The sequence below is a fragment of the Ammospiza caudacuta genome, chromosome 12, assembly GCF_027887145.1.
Source record: "Ammospiza caudacuta isolate bAmmCau1 chromosome 12, bAmmCau1.pri, whole genome shotgun sequence".
In the NCBI taxonomy this organism is placed as follows: Eukaryota; Metazoa; Chordata; class Aves; order Passeriformes; family Passerellidae; genus Ammospiza; species Ammospiza caudacuta.
Window position 1 is genome coordinate 15085277 of NC_080604.1, and position 17512 is coordinate 15102788.

Below are 17512 nucleotides of genomic sequence, written 5' to 3' on the forward strand. Positions count from 1 at the left end.
TTCTCCAAAGTTAATTGAAGGTTAGGAAGTTTAATTAAAAATCCAGCAATAACTGTAGCATCTGTGGATATGAAAATTTAAGGAGAACATGCATGGTACTCTGTCTTTCCGTTTAAAAGCTGCAGACATTATAGGATAGTTTATATATAGGAGCATGATTTAAAGCCTTTCTTTGTGATTGCCACATCCTGGCAGTGTGACAGTGTCACTGACACGATCAGTAATGAAGATCAGCTTTCCTTCCACAGCCCCATGGCTGGGCAGTGCTGGAGCTCTGGTGGCATTGGTGCTTCTGTGCTGCTGCTGCTGCTGCTGGTGGCTCAAGGGTTATTTAAATCCAACCCCTTTTTGTTCCATCTTCCTGGATTCTGTGTTTGTTCCAACAAATACTGGTTAACATATGCCTTATCAGAGATTGTTCTTGGGGAAAGTTTCTTTCAGATTTTTTGACTTCTCAGAAAACTGTCCCTGGTTGTTTACACCTCTCCCAAGCCTTGCACGCCTTCCCTGCACTGAGCTTGCAGATTGCTTGGACCTGTTTGTGTCTCAGCAAGCCATTCAGGATCTTGCCCTTGCTGTTCAGTCTCATTTTTCAAGCAGTAATTGGAATTTTCTGCAAGCACGAGTGTCTCATGTTAAACAGAGTGATGACAGAGAATAATAAAATGAAAAGCCCTTTTCCCCCAGGGCAGGAAATCTTTGTTCAAAGCAGCACTGTGAACTCTTAACTACAGGCTCTCCTTCTCCATCCCTTTGATTTTGGTATGCCATCACTTTAGAGCAAGACAGTATAATTTCAGCAACTTTTCCCCCTAATATAATGATTTAACAATGTGGCTGCTTTCTCTGCAATGGGAAGACTTCTGAAAGATGCTACTGATTTTTATCAAGGCTTTCAGGGATTTTTATACCTTTACTCTGCAGCCTCATGCTAAATCAATCAGCAAGAGATGTGTCATTCAAATCATTCTTTTTGGCCTTGTATCTAAGTGCAGTCTTTAGGCTTCATCCTGCAGATTTCACTTCATTTCTGCTTCCCAGGAGGGGACTGCAGGTGAGAGGAGAGGGTAAAGGGAGGCTGATTTTTCAGCCAGCCTGTATCTGTAGTACTGCCTTGCTTCCTGTCACTATTTATGTGGCTTAAGCACCTTCCTGGACTTACTGGAACAGCTCCTTTTAAATGGCAAACAGTGATGATGAGATCTTCTGGCATCAAGTAACAGCTTCAGGTTTTTTGGTTCCAACTAACAGAGAGGAGCCCTGGGACTGAGATTTCTGAAGATCTTAAAATCCTTCACTTCTGTAGCGAATTTCACTGATACTTGTTTGTTTAAAACAATTCTTTGCTGTTTGAAAATCCAGCCTGCTATTGAAGTTCATTACTTTGTAGCCGAGCAAGGGCACCTCTTCCTTGTTCTTCCTCTGTGTGGAAGAAAGGAACTGATTTTGTTTGCTGATGGTGACATTTCAGTGTTTCTTGAGATTTGGCTCGTGATGGAGCAGTTCAAGTAGGGCAGAGATTCAGATCTGTAGCATTGCTCAGCTGAATGCTGGAATGCTTGGGCAGGTCATAGCTGCCAGTCCCTGAAAAGGGAAGCATCTCCATTTATCCAGAGCCTGTAAAATTTACAGAGATTTTTTACCTGCTGTGATCCTTGAAGTCTGTAGGCTGCCCCTCCAGAGCTGTGCAAGCAAAGGCTGGGACCTCTGTTTTTATTTCAAGAGGAAATACTAATTTGTTCTGTCCATCCCTAATAACTGGTTGGATATTGTTCTAAGAGAAACATGGAATTTTCTCCCATATTGAGATGATGGGATAGGATGTCTCCATGAAATGACCAAGCTAATTACAGAAATGAGGGCATCTGATTGCTTTGCAATCATTATTACCATTTTCATTCAGAAATGAAAAGTAAAGAGGCATTGAGTACAGAAAAAGATTAGTCTGAGGTAATTCTGTTAAAAAAAGGACTCAAGAACAAATAATAAAAAACCTCCAAAATTAAAGCCTCTAAACTAGTTCTTTCCATGTCAGGCCTGAGATTTAAAATCACATATTTGTAAAAATGTTTAGAAAACAAGTGAAATTAAAAAAAAAAAAAGCTTGTACTTCTACTTCTTTACAAATGAATGATGAAAATCCTATTACTCAAAACTTGCTAATTTCTGTTAAAATATATCTGTGTAAAGGTATATGTGTTACAGACCAGTTTATATCGGAGTAGCTGATGCATTAATTAAAAAGTTACACCAAATCTAGAAAATGCCAATGTTTTTAATGACAGATGTTTTAAAAAAACACCTTCTCTGTGTGAGAAAAACAAATATATTTGATTTTTTAGTGGAAGTTTTTATACAAGCTTTAATTAGATTTTGGCAGAATACATTACTTTAATGGTTTTTCATTAATGAAGACTGCTCATTTCTTTGTACAGTAAAAAGAAGAAAAAAAAGTAATCTTGGATTATATTTAAGGAGCAGACAGTGTATTAAAAAACTATTAAAGTTACTGCAGTCATTGACAGAATGATTTTGCATGAGAAAAGAATCTAGGAAGCATCAGATAATTTCAGACAAGGATGGGTGATAACATCTCTGGCATGAAGTGTGGGTTGAAAAGTGTGTGGGATCCCAGGTGTGCTGAGCTGCCTGAGCCCAGCTCTCCTTCCAGCCTTGGGATTCCTTTTGTCCCTGATGTCAGCAGAGGAGAATTCAAGTTCACAGAGACCTGACTGCCACCCCAGCACACCCTGCTCTTGTATTTGGCTGATCTGGGGTGGATCCAGCCCTCCTGCCCCAGCTGTTACACCCAAACCCATGGTTTCCTTTTCAGTTCCTGCAGATGTCAAACATTATCAGTTATCATTATTTCTGTGCTGCCTCTGCATCAAATATTCCAGCTCTAGGATGGGGCTGCTTGGTGTTTACCTTTGCCTGCAGGTTGTCCCACCATCTCAGTAGAAATGTGTGTTATTTGTTAACACAGGTGTGGGCTCTTAACTTGGCTTCTGAAAACCGAATTATTTATCAGCCTTAAAAGGCCAACTCAAATTCATTTGAAATTTTATTTGATTTAAGTCACGATGCTTACTGTTGGAAAAATGAAATACAAATAGCCATAAGTTCCTGTGTTTCAGATGGGTAAATGTCACACACAGAATTACAGGATTTCTTTTTTAAACTAGGTTTAAGTAAAACAGAGTCTTTATTTAGTGTCATGTTTTTATTTAAAAGCATTTATTTAAAGTTCTAAAAAACAAAGAATTCAATAAAGCAAGACAGGTGTAACTGCAAATGATTAATGATATAATTCTCAGTACTTTATAAAGTGTCTAACGCTGAAGAGATTTATACAGTGCAGAATGGCAATTGTGCTTTGATGGAAGGAATAGGTAATCAATATCTGCAAGCTTGGAAAAAGTGTTCTATTTCCTCCTCTAATGATATAGGGCTTTTTTGCAAAGTAAGGATGTCTGGAGCATGAGACACTTGGAAGAAGAATTAATTTGAAATCTGTAGTGGAAGATCAGTTTTAATTGAAAGTGCACTTGAATGTCCATGGAAAAAAACAGGCAGTTGGGCCTGAACCCTTCTGATGGCCACCAGGGAATTTGTGAATCACACTGCACTATTCTTGATTACATTTTATAGGTTGTTGAGTGCCTTTTTTTTTTCCTGGGTAGAAGCTATAATTTATTTCGTTTTGTTTTAAGCTCAGAAGTTTTCCTCTCCCCTCCTGGGCCTGCCTTCCCCTTTCTGTGGTCATTGTAAAGCTGGGGCAGCCCCAGTTCTGCACTGCTGGGAATTGAGGTGTTGCGGTTGTGGCTCCTGTATCTGTCTCAGTCTGCAGCCGTTATGGTGCAGGTCACATTGCGTGTATCCATTTACATATCAAAAACCTGTGAAAGAAATTAGTGGCAAGCCCAGGCATTTATAAAATCCTGGGCTGATTTTAACTAGCAGGTCTTGAACCTCTAAATCAGAGCTTAGCCTTATGACTGTAATTTGTGGTGTCAGGACATGGAGTCACAGCACCAGCACTAAGTTGAGGTTTTGAATTGCTGGGAGAGTTTCATTGCATTAGATTTTTTTTTTCTTTAATAATTTAGCACGAGTATGGAAACATTTTATGCATGGAAACTTATCCTGTCACATGAAGAAAGCAGATACTGCTAGGCTTTATTTTGTTTTGCTTCACTTGCTACTGTGTTTATCAAAAGAGATTTAATGCTATTATATTAATTCAAGCAAGTTAATTTAAGAAAAAAAGGAAGACTTGTTTTTTAAAATGAAACAAAGCCTTCAAAAGTCTGTGAAACACTACATTTCAGCAAGAGTCAGTTCAGGTACCTAAGTCACTTGAGGTTTTAATTCAACATGGTGGTTTGTTTGTTTACCCTTATGGCTTATTTTATTCATTTTGACAAGGCAGTTTCACTGCAAATAGGTTGAGAACTGGCTATACTTAAAATAAATAAATAAATAAATAATTGTGACATGGAAGAAACCCTACAGTCTCTGCTAAAACAAATCTGCCTACTTAAAAAAAGGAAAAAATTCCTCATTGACACCAGAATATTTACAAAAGAAAAATTGGAGTGCACAGCTCCTTTTGAATGCACAGCTGAAACCACTGCGATAGCCTCTGTGGGCAGAGTGCTTTTGAAAAGCTCACCCCTTGTTTATAATAAAGCCAGAAAACCAGAGCTGGCAGGTTTTATTATGTGTAGTGCTAGATATTTAAAGCAAATTCCCAAATTTCATGGGGTAGATGCAAGGTTATATGTAAAGTAAATCTGAGTTTCCAATTAACTCACTACAGACCAATTACTAAGAGCATCCTGGTTGGAGAGAAATAGCTGTGCTTGAGTGGAAGACATTTGGTTTCCACTGTGTAGGGGTTTTAATAATTCTGTTCTCCTTGGTTGTGGTACATTGGGAAATAGCTGAAAACAGCTCTTGCTGACAATATAAGTTGAACCCCGAGATAAACAAAACTGATTTTTAACCTAGGCAGATGATGTAAATGACTTTTAAACTATATTGCAATTTTGCCTAATTGTACTTGAAAGTAAAATTTTCTTATTGTCATTTGGGTACCAGGCAGCATTTGTGTGTGATGAGTATAGCAGCATCTTGCTATCGATTAAGTGTCCTGCATCAGCTCACAAGAAGAGAGCACCAATGCACTCTGCAACTAGACAGATTAAAACGCAGAGGCCAGAGAAACTGGCCTTCCCAACTGCTGGGTTTGGATGGCACTAATTGAATATACATATGCTGCTCAGATGCAAGGGTAATAAATGCACATTGGTGCCTCATTTCCTGCTGGCTGCCCACTGAACAGAGCTTCTGACTGTGTGGTTCACGGGTGTGACACAGGTGTGACATCAGGACTCTCAGGAGAGCAGAGTTCAGCTCTGGGTTGTAACTTGGTTTTAGCACTTGAGCCTGGGCAATTTGCTTCCCTTCTCAGCCATCAGCTTCCCTGCCTTGACAGGAGAATAATGTGGCTGATTCCTGCTGTAAAGCACTTAAAGAGCGGTGAGCAACAAGTGCTTTACAAGAAATCTATGCTGTCATTTCAGGAGCTTAAACCACTGTTTGCACTCTTAGGAAGATAAGTTCTCAGTCTCTGTTAATACAACTTAAAGGTTGGAGAGGCAGGTCATAAGAAAAATTTGAAATTCATTTTAGATCCTCCTACAAGTGGTGCTGAGGGTCCCTGGTGTTCTAGTACATCTTGGGCTGGTATGTGGTGGGGATAACAAGGTCTTTGCCTCAGACCTTTCATTTATCCATATTATTTTAACTGTTCATCAAAACCAGAAAACTCATGTAAAAATAGCAACAAAATAAGTTTACTGTGTATTCTTGAGAGGTTATTGTCCTGTTCACTTCTTCCAGAGTAATTTTTTTCCATCGTTGTTTACTTCAAATTTAGTAATATTCATTTAGTTTAATTCTTTCTTTTATTATTTTCTGTCTTCAAAACCTCCAAAAGAAATGAGATCATTAATAAAGATCATATTATCTAAGCACAGTATTGCAAGAACACAAGTTAATGTGTGTCTGTTACGTTATTTGTCCATAATGAAAGGATAAACTATATAGTAATATATTAAGGCTGGAGCTTTAGGGAAGTTCCTGGAGCAACGTGGTAATTGATAACATATGCACGGGAGGAGCTTGGGAACTGCAGAAAGTTTTATAGAATAGTTGTTTTTTAAAAAAGGCCATTGTTCATTACTGCCAGAGGCAAAGTTGGAACACAGCACAAAGCCAAAGGATTTCAGTCTCCTCATAAGTTAAAAAATCTTAACCTCTTTCAAACGTGGGAATTGTAACTGTGGTGGAGTTACCTGGGGAGCTTAAGTGCTTCATCCTCATGCTTAAGAGTTCTCCAGCACTGGGATGCTGACATTGGTGGTTTTTCACAGGTACCTATGGTCCTGAGCACTGGGTGATGTCCAGTGAGAAGTGTGGGGGGTCTCACCAGTCCCCCATAGACATCATCGACCACCTGGCCCACGTTGGAGATGAGTATCAAGAGCTGCAGCTGGATGGTTTTGACAATGAATCTTCAAACAAGACTTGGATGAAAAACACAGGAAAAACAGGTATGTTCTCTTCTGCTTGTCTCCATAGCCTGACTACAGTAAATTAAAAATTCAAGCCATGTTTCACCCTCCTCCTTTTTCATTGTTCTGTTGTTTGGTTTTTTTGTCTTTTTTTTAATGTAATTTTTCAGTAGGAGCCACCTACCTCTGCCTCTGCATCCTCTTCAGAGCTAGTTCTACGGATTGATTTTATGGGTTTTTTTTTAAGGGCTGCTATTTTTGGTGTTTTTTTTTTTTTTTGTTCTCAGTCTAAACTAATTCTCTTGGTAGTCAGTTATTCCTCAGAATAAAAGGCAGTGTAAGAGTTTCAAGGTGTAACCTTGAATTATCAGCTTTGGGAGGTTGTAACACCTAATCCAAAGAATGCTGAGATGGAGGGCTCAGGGGGAAGGAGAGGGGAAGTCTTAGAAATTGGAAGATTTTAGAGAAGAAAGAGTAATAACTGCTCAGAGTAGTGGGGGCTTATTAATGTTTTTCTGGTATGATTATAGCACAGTGTTCTTCACTGAACTGAATCCTTTTCTGCTCTGTCTGTTCTGGCTTTTAGAGAAAAAAGAGCAGGCATGAGTACTGCTTATTTTTACCAAAACAGTTCAACGAAAGGTCAAGGTTGATTTATATGCAAAGCTGCATGCATTTGATTACTCTTTAATTCTAAAAATGTAAAAAGCAGAAATTATAAGGCCACCCTCTTCATTTGACAAGGTCAAGTATTTTTAGGGAATTGGATTAAAACACTAATTAATTCAATTTTATTTATTGGAAGTATATTTTTATCTTTATTAACATCTGACATGCATCTCTATAGTCTCTTTGCACTATGTCCCCTGTCACAGGTGGGCTAGCTGAACCCAGGGCATGTACCTGCTCTGGAGCTGGTGGCTCAGCTGTGCACACAGTGTGACCTCAGGTCCACCCATCAACTCCAGGGCACTTCACACCTGAGCCGTGGCCTGGAGTCCAGCAAGTGCCTCAGATCCAGCTCCAGCAGTTCAGGATCTTAGCAGGAGTTACTGCCCCTCGGATGAAATGGAGTGGCAGACTGTAGCTTGTTTTCCTTCACTACAAAGCAAATCCAGTTAATGTAAACCACAAGCATAGCTGGGGGTTTTGCTGCATTACCTGGGGGTTTTCCCAGATTCACTGAGAAGTGCTCCTGTTTGCTTTGTTATCCTGACTTGGTTGCCCTTGGTAGCAGCATGAGGTTCAGGCAAGGTTGAATGCTATGGAAATTTGGTGCTTAATTAATCTACTCATGTTATGCACCCTGCCCTTTATGGTCAGAGAGGCTGTTTGTGGTAATCAGCAATAAATGTAATTAAAAAGACCTGAAAAAGGTGATGGTGCTATTCTTCTAAGAATGTTAATGCTATCCTTTACATATAACAGTAACTTTGCTGCACACACATTAGGAAACCATGTTAGAATCATAGAATCATTTAGGTTGGAAAAGACCTTTAAGAACATTGATTTCAACCATTAACCCAGCACTGCCAAGGACACCACTAAACCATGCCCCTTAGTGCCACATCTACCCATCTTTTAAATACCTACAGGGCTGGTGACTCCATCACTTCCCTGGGCAGCCTCTTCCGCTGCTTACCAACCCTTTTAAATTCTTTCTAATATTTAATCTAAACCTCCCCTGGCAACACTGGAGGCCATTTCTTCTTGTCCTGTCACTTGTTATCTGGGAGAAGAGACTGACCCCCACCTGGCTGCAACCTCCTTTCAGGGAATTGTAGAGAGCAAGATTCCTCCTGAGCCTCCTTTTGTCCAGGCTGAGCCCCCCCAGCTCCCTCAGCAGTTCCTCATCAAACTTGTGCTCCAGACCTATTCCTAGCTCTGTTGCCTTCTCTATTCACACTCTAGCCCTTCAATGTCCTTCTTGTAGTGAGGGGCCCAAAAGTGAGCCCCGTGCCAAGGCTCCTGCTGACCACACTGTTGCTGGTACAAGCCAGAACCTTGTTCTATTGAACTGAAAAGTGTCAGCGGATTTTCTGGTCTTGGCACAGTTGGCAATGGAAGCTGAAGCTTCAGTCTTCTCTGCTGGCTGATTTTAGCACTGCTGCTATATTTGATTTCCTCACCCATTGGGGTATGGATTTTTGCTGACAAGTTATTGCTTCTCAGAGCAACAGTAACTGTCACTTTTCCTGGTAACTTAGGCCCTTTACTGGTAACGTGAAGACACTTTTTGCCTCGCTGTCAGCCCTGATTTCTTCTGCTGAGCTCCTAACTCCTCCCTTGTTTTATCAAGTCCCATTCCTTTTCTTGGTTTTTTGACCTTTTGAAGAAACTTGCCTGGCATTAATTTTTAAGGTGGTAAGTGGCAGAACAGCACACCAACTAAGATGTTTTGGCTTGTGGGTAGAAGATAGAGGCCGACTGTGCCATAAATCCCGATGCATTTTGGCAGCGGAGTCTTGGAGCAGATGGCCACACAAGACCTTCATATTGCAGACTGACAGAGACAGTAAACTAAATAACTGTTTAAGAAATGGTGATGGATGTAGAGGGCATTTCTCAGCAATTAATGTCTGGTTTAAAGAGACAGGGGTCCCTGGGAAAGCTAAAGGCCCTTAACCTTAATGCTCATTAACTGGCAGGAAATATGCTGCTTGGGTTATTGTTATGGCTGTAGGACCTAGTAATCTTTTTTTAAATGATTGAACAATGAATTATTTTTAGGCTCTGAGAGGTAATTCTGTTTAGATTTGTTCTGCTCTTTCTTGTTTGTGTCCCCCTCTCTATCAGGTAAAGAGCAGACAATGTACAGAAAACAGTGTTTCATTCAGAAAATATCAATGGATTTTATAGGTCTCTGTCTTGACTAGAAGTGTTTTTGTGCACAATTACATTGGCAAAGGCACTAACATGGGTTCAATTTCTTCACTAGAGTAGCTGACCATAGTATTAAGTGATAGAGATCACTTGGAGGATATACACATTTCATAGTTGTATTTGCATTAGTTATGTTCATACCAAAACTAAAATCAGGATAATTCAGCTTAGAAAAACTTACTAAAATTTCTGCCAGAAATGTTATTTAGTATCCTGTGTAATATGCGTCACTCTGCCTGGGCCTGACCATCAGAGCTGCTCTGCTAGGGCAGGGGAAGAGCTGCTTTGAGTCCAGGTTTATTCCTGCTCTCACAGGGGTGATGGGCATCCAACACCAGCCCTGAACTTGAAAATGGCATTACACAATTGTGGTCCTGGTGGCTGCACACCACTTTCTTTGGGTTTTTAATCTCAATTATATAGTATTTTAATTAGTGGGCTTTGGGGATTGATTCCTTGCACTTTACAGAAATCCTGGGATAAAAGCATTGGCTCCCAAAGCCCAGTAAAGTGATTTTCAGTTTTTTCAGTGCTGGATACCTGGGGTCACAGAAAAAGGAGGGAAGTTCCTGGCAGTAAGGGGATGCTGCTTAGCTGGGAAGGTGATGGGAACATGTGTCATACAGCTCAGCAGTGTAAGAAATACTGTAAAATGAACAATTAGATGAACATTCCAGATTGTACATCCTCCTAATTATCCTTTTTAATTATTCATCTAAAACAAGTAAAATGACCCCTGACAGAGCCATAAATTATTTGGGAACTATCAAATATTTATCAAATGCAACTGACTCTCTACAGAGGTTTTTAACAGATGCACGTGAATTTGCTTTGCTGTATTCCTCAATTCCTACAATTTCATCTATGGAATTTGTAACTAACTGATTGAATGAGATTTTTCACCATTTAAAATACTGCTGAGCTCATTGAGAAATTTTTAAGGGAAGTAGAGAGCAGTGGTGCTTTCAGTCATGTTTATTTAAGGGATTTGCTGTAAGCAGACAGTGACTACCAGCAGTACCCTGGCTGACACAGGCACTGTCCTGTAGCTACTTTTGCACCACCCATCCTCCTCCACAAAGCATGCAAAGGGAGTGCAGAAAGAAGCAGAAATCAAGGAAGAAAAAAGCCCCATGATTTTGCTGGCACAGTTTAGAAACATCTGAGCATCTCATGCAATTTAACATTAAGATGGTTTTGACACAAACCGTTCAAAGTTGAGCTGTGTGGAAAAATTGCACCGGAGATGATGCTGCTGCTGTGGGTCCCTGTCAGGGGAGGACACAAAGCCTGGCTGCAGCACTGAGTCACCAACAGAGAAATAACTTTTATTTCACAAGTAGCTTGCTTTTGTTTTTTTTTTCCAGTGGTGAATAAAATCCTCCTTCTTACATAACAAAATTGGATTTATATTAATGTTCCTGTTGTGATGACACAGTTGGCTTAAGAACACAGAGAAATCCTTGTGGGTTTTGCTATTTCCATTAAAAAAAGAAAAAAATCTCCGAAATCAACCCCAAAACTTAAATTCTAGGATTCTAGGCACAGCAAGCACTGGTCTGCAATGACTTTTACAGAAACAATATTCAAATTTTAATTCTGTTTTTGTGAGGGATGAGAAGAAATAATTTTGTGGGGGCAGTTTTTAGGAATGGTATGTATTAAAACCAGCAAATGCTGGAAAGGAAGGAGATATTGTAGTGAGAGTAGCAGAAAGGAATTTTTTGAAAGCTGGAATCAGTTCTTGGTTGGACCACAGGCCTCCCCTGGTAACATGTACCAGGTTCCACCATATGATTCTGCCCTCTGTTTGGACCTAGGGCTTTTATTGTTACATAAAATACAAAGGCTTTTGGAAGTGAAAAGAGAATACAAAGTAGATCTTTCTGACCCCCATTGAATCACGTAATAATAATATCAGAGTTACTGTAATAAAACACAGTTTTGAGATGTGAAGATGTCTCATGACTGGGTCTCAAAAATATTATTTTGACTCTCCCTATTTTACAGAGGGGAGGAGCAGGGAGGTTAAGGAAAGCACCCAGCATGTCCAGCAGTAGAGGTGGGACAGGGCACAGGGTCCCCAGCAACAAAAAAGAGGAAATCCAAAAAACAGGAGACCCATTCTTTTCTTAACTTGTGATCTACCGACCTTGAGGGGTTTATAAGGGCAGCGACCATGGTCAGCCATTACCCTCTGGAACCACATTAAACAGGTTTTGATGTAGTTTCCATTTAAATTTTAATCAAAGTCCAATAAGGAGGGCAAAATATCCTTGAGAAATTTGGACTTTATGATTTTCTGTAGTCTGTGTAACTTCATAATCACTTCCAGAATTAGCCAACATTACTTGCAGACCTGATTTTTAACAATCCCTGTAAAGAGGAAAATGATGATCCAACATTTTCACGCATTAGGAGAAGTATTCTGATATACTGAGCAAAAAAGCATTTCAGAAGAACTATGCTGAGTTTCTTTCTTGTTGTTCTGTGTGTGCAGTTGCTATCCTGTTGAAGGACGATTATTTTGTCAGTGGTGCCGGGTTACCGGGCAGATTCAAGGCAGAGAAAGTGGAGTTTCACTGGGGCCAAAGCAACGGATCGGCTGGCTCTGAGCACAGCATCAACGGCAAGAGGTTCCCCGTTGAGGTGAGTGGAGAGACGTGCTTGTGTTCTCAGAGAAAACAAAATCAGAATGTATTGCTGTAGTCCAGGGCAACTGTGAAACAGGGCAATGTTTCTTTCAGTGAATGTATCACTTTGCAGGCCCTTCCGGCCCTCACAGCACTCTATCCATCATCTCTCATGTGCTTCTGCAATGTCAGCTCCGAGCTCTGCTTTGCTGGCCTTGCCAGCTCTCGTGTCCCATGGGTTAAGTTGCAAACAGCCACTTTTCTCGTTTGTCCCATAAGCTTTCCATGTGTGGGAGGATCTGCTTACAAATATCTGCTGAGTGACCTCGTTGTCCTCCAAAATTTCCTTTCCCATGACGCTTTTAAAGAAACAGCAGCAGTTTGGGAGCCATCGTGCTGAGACCGCTGTCTGTCAGCAGAATTGCTCATTGCCCACACACAGGACGTGACCTCTACCTGGGTTCAGCTGCTGTCCCCTGCCTGGCACTAACAGGACCTCTCCATAGATCCATGCAAACAGCTTTGTGTTTGCTCTGCCTGTGCTGCAGCCAGCTAGGCCTGAGCCAGAGCCAGCCCCAGCCAAGAGCGGCCCAGCTATCCCAGGAGTGAGGCCTGGCCTTGGACACAGTGCCCTGGGAACACAGCCCTGCTCTGAGCCAGGGCCAGGCACCTGTGTGCAGTGACATGGCTTCACATGGGCCAGGTCAGAGCCAGGGCCAAGCACCTGCATGCAGTGACTGGGGGGACATGGTTTCAGATGAGCTCAAGGCAAGGCACCTGTGTGCAGTGACTGTGGGGACATGGCTCCAGATGGGCTCAGGGCCAGGCATTTGTGTGCAGTGACTGTGGGGAAATGGCTTCAGATGGGCCAGGCACCTGTGTGCAGTGAGTGCAGGGATGTGCCTTTGGAGGGCTCTGAGTGCAGGCAGGGAGCTGAGTGCTGTTGGGTCTCGGTTTGTGAGCAGTAGCCCCAGGTCGCTCTTTCGTCACTGCAGTGTTTTCTGTGTCAGCAGAGTTTGTTGATAGTTTTCACTCAATAGTCATGGTTTTGCATGGTGAGATAAACAAGAGGTTATCTAGGATTACCTTTGCCTGTGGGTAAGCAGATATGCAGTTCCCAAGTGTGGCATGTGGATCCTGAGCAGGTTGCCAGGAGCTGTGCTTGCTTTCTCAGAAAATTCATGGGTGAGCAGAAGTGGTAGTCTTGGGGCTTGATTCACCCCCCAGCTTGCCATAATTCATCACATGAGGCTTTAACCAAGTTCCGTTTATCAGGAGGTGGGAAGAGGCTTCCAAAGCTCAAAGGAAGGTTGTCATAGACTGGTGCATTATCAAAACCTCCAATTTTCACCTGCATGTTCAAAGTGCCCCATCACACAAGAATTAGAACCTGGTTTTTATATCCCAATGTGTACCTGTACGTTAGATTTTCTGAGAGGCAGAGATTTTATTTTTGTCTTCTTTTTAATGAGCTTTTCCATTATCATCCCCTTGATGTAACTGTGATTTCTCACAAGGGGTCAACCCCTGAGCAGATGGAGCAAACGCTCAAACACTGTCATGCTGCCCTGTCTGTCTCAATTGGCAATACTGGTGTTTGTAAACCTCCTGATGCACTCAGGAAATCTACAGAGCCAGTCAACTCCTTTTCTGAAATTTGAGGGAGTGGAGGGGGGTGAAAAATGCTGGCCTTTCTTGTTTGTGTGAAAAATAGTATTTCTACTTCAGAAATGCTTTCTTAGGATTCCAAGGCCATTTGATGGTGGCTTGATGAATGAAAGTTCTTGTACTGTGGAAATAAGCATGTGTCTAAGGAATAATTTTCTTATGGTGTAAATGTTCTTCATTTCAGTTGTTTAGGATATTGACTTGAAAACTGGGGGGAGACTGCCTTTGTTTATGTTATTTTTGCTTGTTTATGAATGCCGACCAAAATAAATTGCTGGATCAGATAGGTTTAGTGTTAATCCTATGATTTCTAAATGATTTGTGTTTGTTGCAATGACATGGACCTCTGTCCTTCCTTGATATTATGACATTAGCAGAATTCCCACAGCCATTCCCTTAATTTTATTTTTTTTTTTTAAGGAAGAACAGTTTCCAAATCAAGCCTTTCCCTATTGTGATGCTATCTACCTCCTACAGAAGAATTCTGATTTTCAATGATGTGGTGCAAAGGATTTCTGTGGATGGTTTTTGGAGGGTCCAATAGGACTAAGGTGATAAAGTTGAGTTGTTATTGATGATAGATGCAAAACCTGTCTAAATAGTTGGGATTTGACTTCTCAAACAGTAACTGTACATGTATTCTCAGTGGGGCTTTTAATTTGTAATGCTAATTGTGGCGCAGCTTGCAACTGTCTGATGCAACCCTAGTTGCCTGATGTTGGGAGGTCTGTGCCAAAAACACGCTACTTCATTTGAGAAGTAGCATTTCTAGGGAAGCTGTGGAAAGGATAAACCAAAATTCTGTCCTACAGAAAGCAAAGCCTAAACCATTCTGATTCTTCTGAGCCCATGGCTGCAGGAAAACCTTACAGCAGTGTGCAGGTATTGGCATTCCAGGTCTGCAGCAGTTACAGTGGCAATGCAGCTGAAAGGAAATGTTTTCTGAGTCTTTTGAGTCTTTATTTTGCAACCAGATGTGGACTATGCTAAACCCATTAGTTCCAAAGCACATCCCAAGGAAACACAGATAGATCAGCTTCATCCATAGAATGAGATCTGTGCACATTAAGTTTAGAAGTTTTTTCCTCTGGGAAACAAAGTGCTTGCTGGTAATCTTTTTTCTTGAAGAGGATACAGAAACTAATTAGAAATGTCAGATCTAATACAGAGCATTATTGTTTGACCATGTTGTTTGGTCTTTATTATTACAACTAATGTGTCAGATGGTAAGGCTGTCTACGTTAATTGGTTTTCTTCATTGAAGCCCATCTGGAACATATTTTTTTATGATTTATATGTTAAATTAGTTAGTAAGATATATGAGAACATCCTTTTGTTTTCTGCTTTAAAGGCATGTTGGATCAAAGGCGTATTATCTTGCAGTACTTTAATGTAGCATATTGTGTCTTCTTTTTAAACTATGGCACATGTAATGGTGTTCTTTCATTATGTGGTCTTGATTGCTTATTTATTGATTAGATTTTCCTTAGTGATACTTGATCTTTATGAAGCCATTATGAGTTTGGCTTTCTCTGAAGCAGCATTCATGATCAGAGATGTCCATGTGCTTCAAACTTCCACATGCATCCAAATTGATACCAGGCCTTGCCAGCATTCACTAGAAACTTCTTTTCCCCCTCTTTCTTCCCACTTTGCAAGCAATATCTGGGTGAGGCCAGGAAGCAGTGCTGTGATGCTGCATTAAAGTGATACCATTAATGTATTGCTGTGTGAGTGGAGTGTGAATCCTAATGAGGACATGGGCTCTGTGCCAGTTTAGAAAAAGGCTCTCTTTTTTTTTTTTCTTAGAGTTAAGAAAAGTTTTTAATGTTGCATTTTCTAAATTTTAATGAATTGCTGACTCCTTTGTATTTTGTTATTGTTCTTCTTCACTATAATTCCTCAGGTTATTTTTTTCTTTCTGAAACCACAGCAATATAAGTGGACATGCAAATGCTAGAAACCACTTAAGTGGAAAAGTGACAAAATTAAAATAAAAAAAGATGAGCTTCCCTCAGGCCAGGAGAGAACCTGGGTTTCCCTCATTAGAGCCAAGAGGAGTAATTGCAGCACTTTAATCTCCTGTGCCACCAAACTGGTTCCCAGCAGCAGGCAGGGCTCACTGTGCTGGCTGGCTGCTCCGAGGGAAACCCAATGCTTAATATTTTGTAGCAAGTGAGGAGCTGACATGGCAGTGCTCTCTGTGCTGCTGGAGTGAGGTACCACCATCCCAGCATAACCATGGGGTTATTTTTTAAATTTTTTCTTAGCTGCCTCGTAGTAATTTTTATGCAAAATGCCGCTTATTTCTGTGAAGAGCAGAAATCAGAAGAGTGATTTTAATCATGGCTGTGTTAATTTGATGTGAGCTTTGGCTGTTTATGAGCGTTCTCTTTAATGGTGCTAATTGTCAGTTATAATGTGAACACCATTATACAGTACTATACAGTAATTTATTTAGTAAATGAGTATCTTATTCCAAGGACCATACTGCAATATGCCATAGAGACCTCATCCTTTTACTCTTACATGAGCAAACTTGCACTGTTTAGGCTAAATTGCTTCTGAAAGAGCAATGTGATTTTATACCCACAAGTACCAACATGCATGTTTTTGGAAATCTCAAGTTCTTTTCCATTAATTTTAAAAAAACCCAACCAAAACAACAAAAAATAGGCAAAAAACCCTCACAACCAAACAAAACAACCAAAAAAACCACCACCCTCACAAAACCATCCCGGCAGAAAATAGAGCTGACACCCTCTTATGTCAATTAACAAGCTTTTATATTATGTTTATGTATTCGCTTTATTAAATTATTATTACAAAACAGTCATTTGCATTAACAATTCTTGCTGCTCTTCAAGTGTGTTTATTAGAAGACTTTCCAGGTTCTAATGGTGTCTTCGTTCTTGCTACTTCTTTGATTTTCTCCATTTTCTCTTTGAATCCACATAGTGGCATCTGTGTGGTCTAGATCGACAATTAGTTGCTCTAATTTGAATGCTCAGATAACCTTGCCAGTTTATCATTGTGTACTGTTCTACCTCTCATTATATTACTTAAATTCTGATAGTTTTTATTATCACAGGCTGATGACAATCAGTGTCATAAAAGTAGAAGAAATGAGTGGTATTCAGTGCACAAAAACCTTTACTACTAAGAATAGTAAGAATAGAATAAGCTAAGATTAGTTACTCAGTTTACTAGGTTGGCTGGTTTTTTTTGTTTTATCCTGAATGTTAAGACTTTCTATCACACCTGGAATCACCTACAGCATACATCCAGCCTTCTGTCCACCTGTGAATGGCAGGGAATATTTACTTTGTAATGTTAGAAACAGGACCATTTCTGTTCTGTAATTTTACTCTTGGTGCAGCTGTGAGTCTGTTTAGATTTGCACACACTTCGTGACATTAAATGATGAACATACCACAGCATGTTCTCTTCCTATACAGGAGAGAACTAACACTCTGTATTGCAGCTGGGTTTATTATTTCTGGCATCCAGCATATCTGGTAATTGTAATTTTGCAAAGATCTCTGGTGCTGATTTCAAGCACAAGTAAAGTTTAATTATGAAACAGGGAGCCAGTGTTGGGTTTATTTCCTTATATTTTGTTTACTTGTTGCTCTTCAAATTTCCATACCTCTATCTGGTAGGATGTAGCAAAGTAGAAGTCAAAAAATTATAGGGGGACCTAAAGAGGACCATTGGGAATATATCACAGTGAGATACTATGTCTGT

General features: G+C 40.4%; 1 protein-coding gene across 1 annotated transcript in view; it reads left to right on the top strand.

Moving 5' to 3' along the window:
* Positions 1-17512, top strand: part of PTPRG (protein tyrosine phosphatase receptor type G) — a 392408-nt gene that overhangs the window by 203059 nt on the left and 171837 nt on the right. Inside the window, exons 3-4 of the mRNA XM_058812679.1 lie at positions 6441-6620; positions 11965-12113. Coding sequence (XP_058668662.1) covers positions 6441-6620; positions 11965-12113 — 329 coding nt within the window. The remainder of the gene's footprint in view (positions 1-6440; positions 6621-11964; positions 12114-17512) is intronic.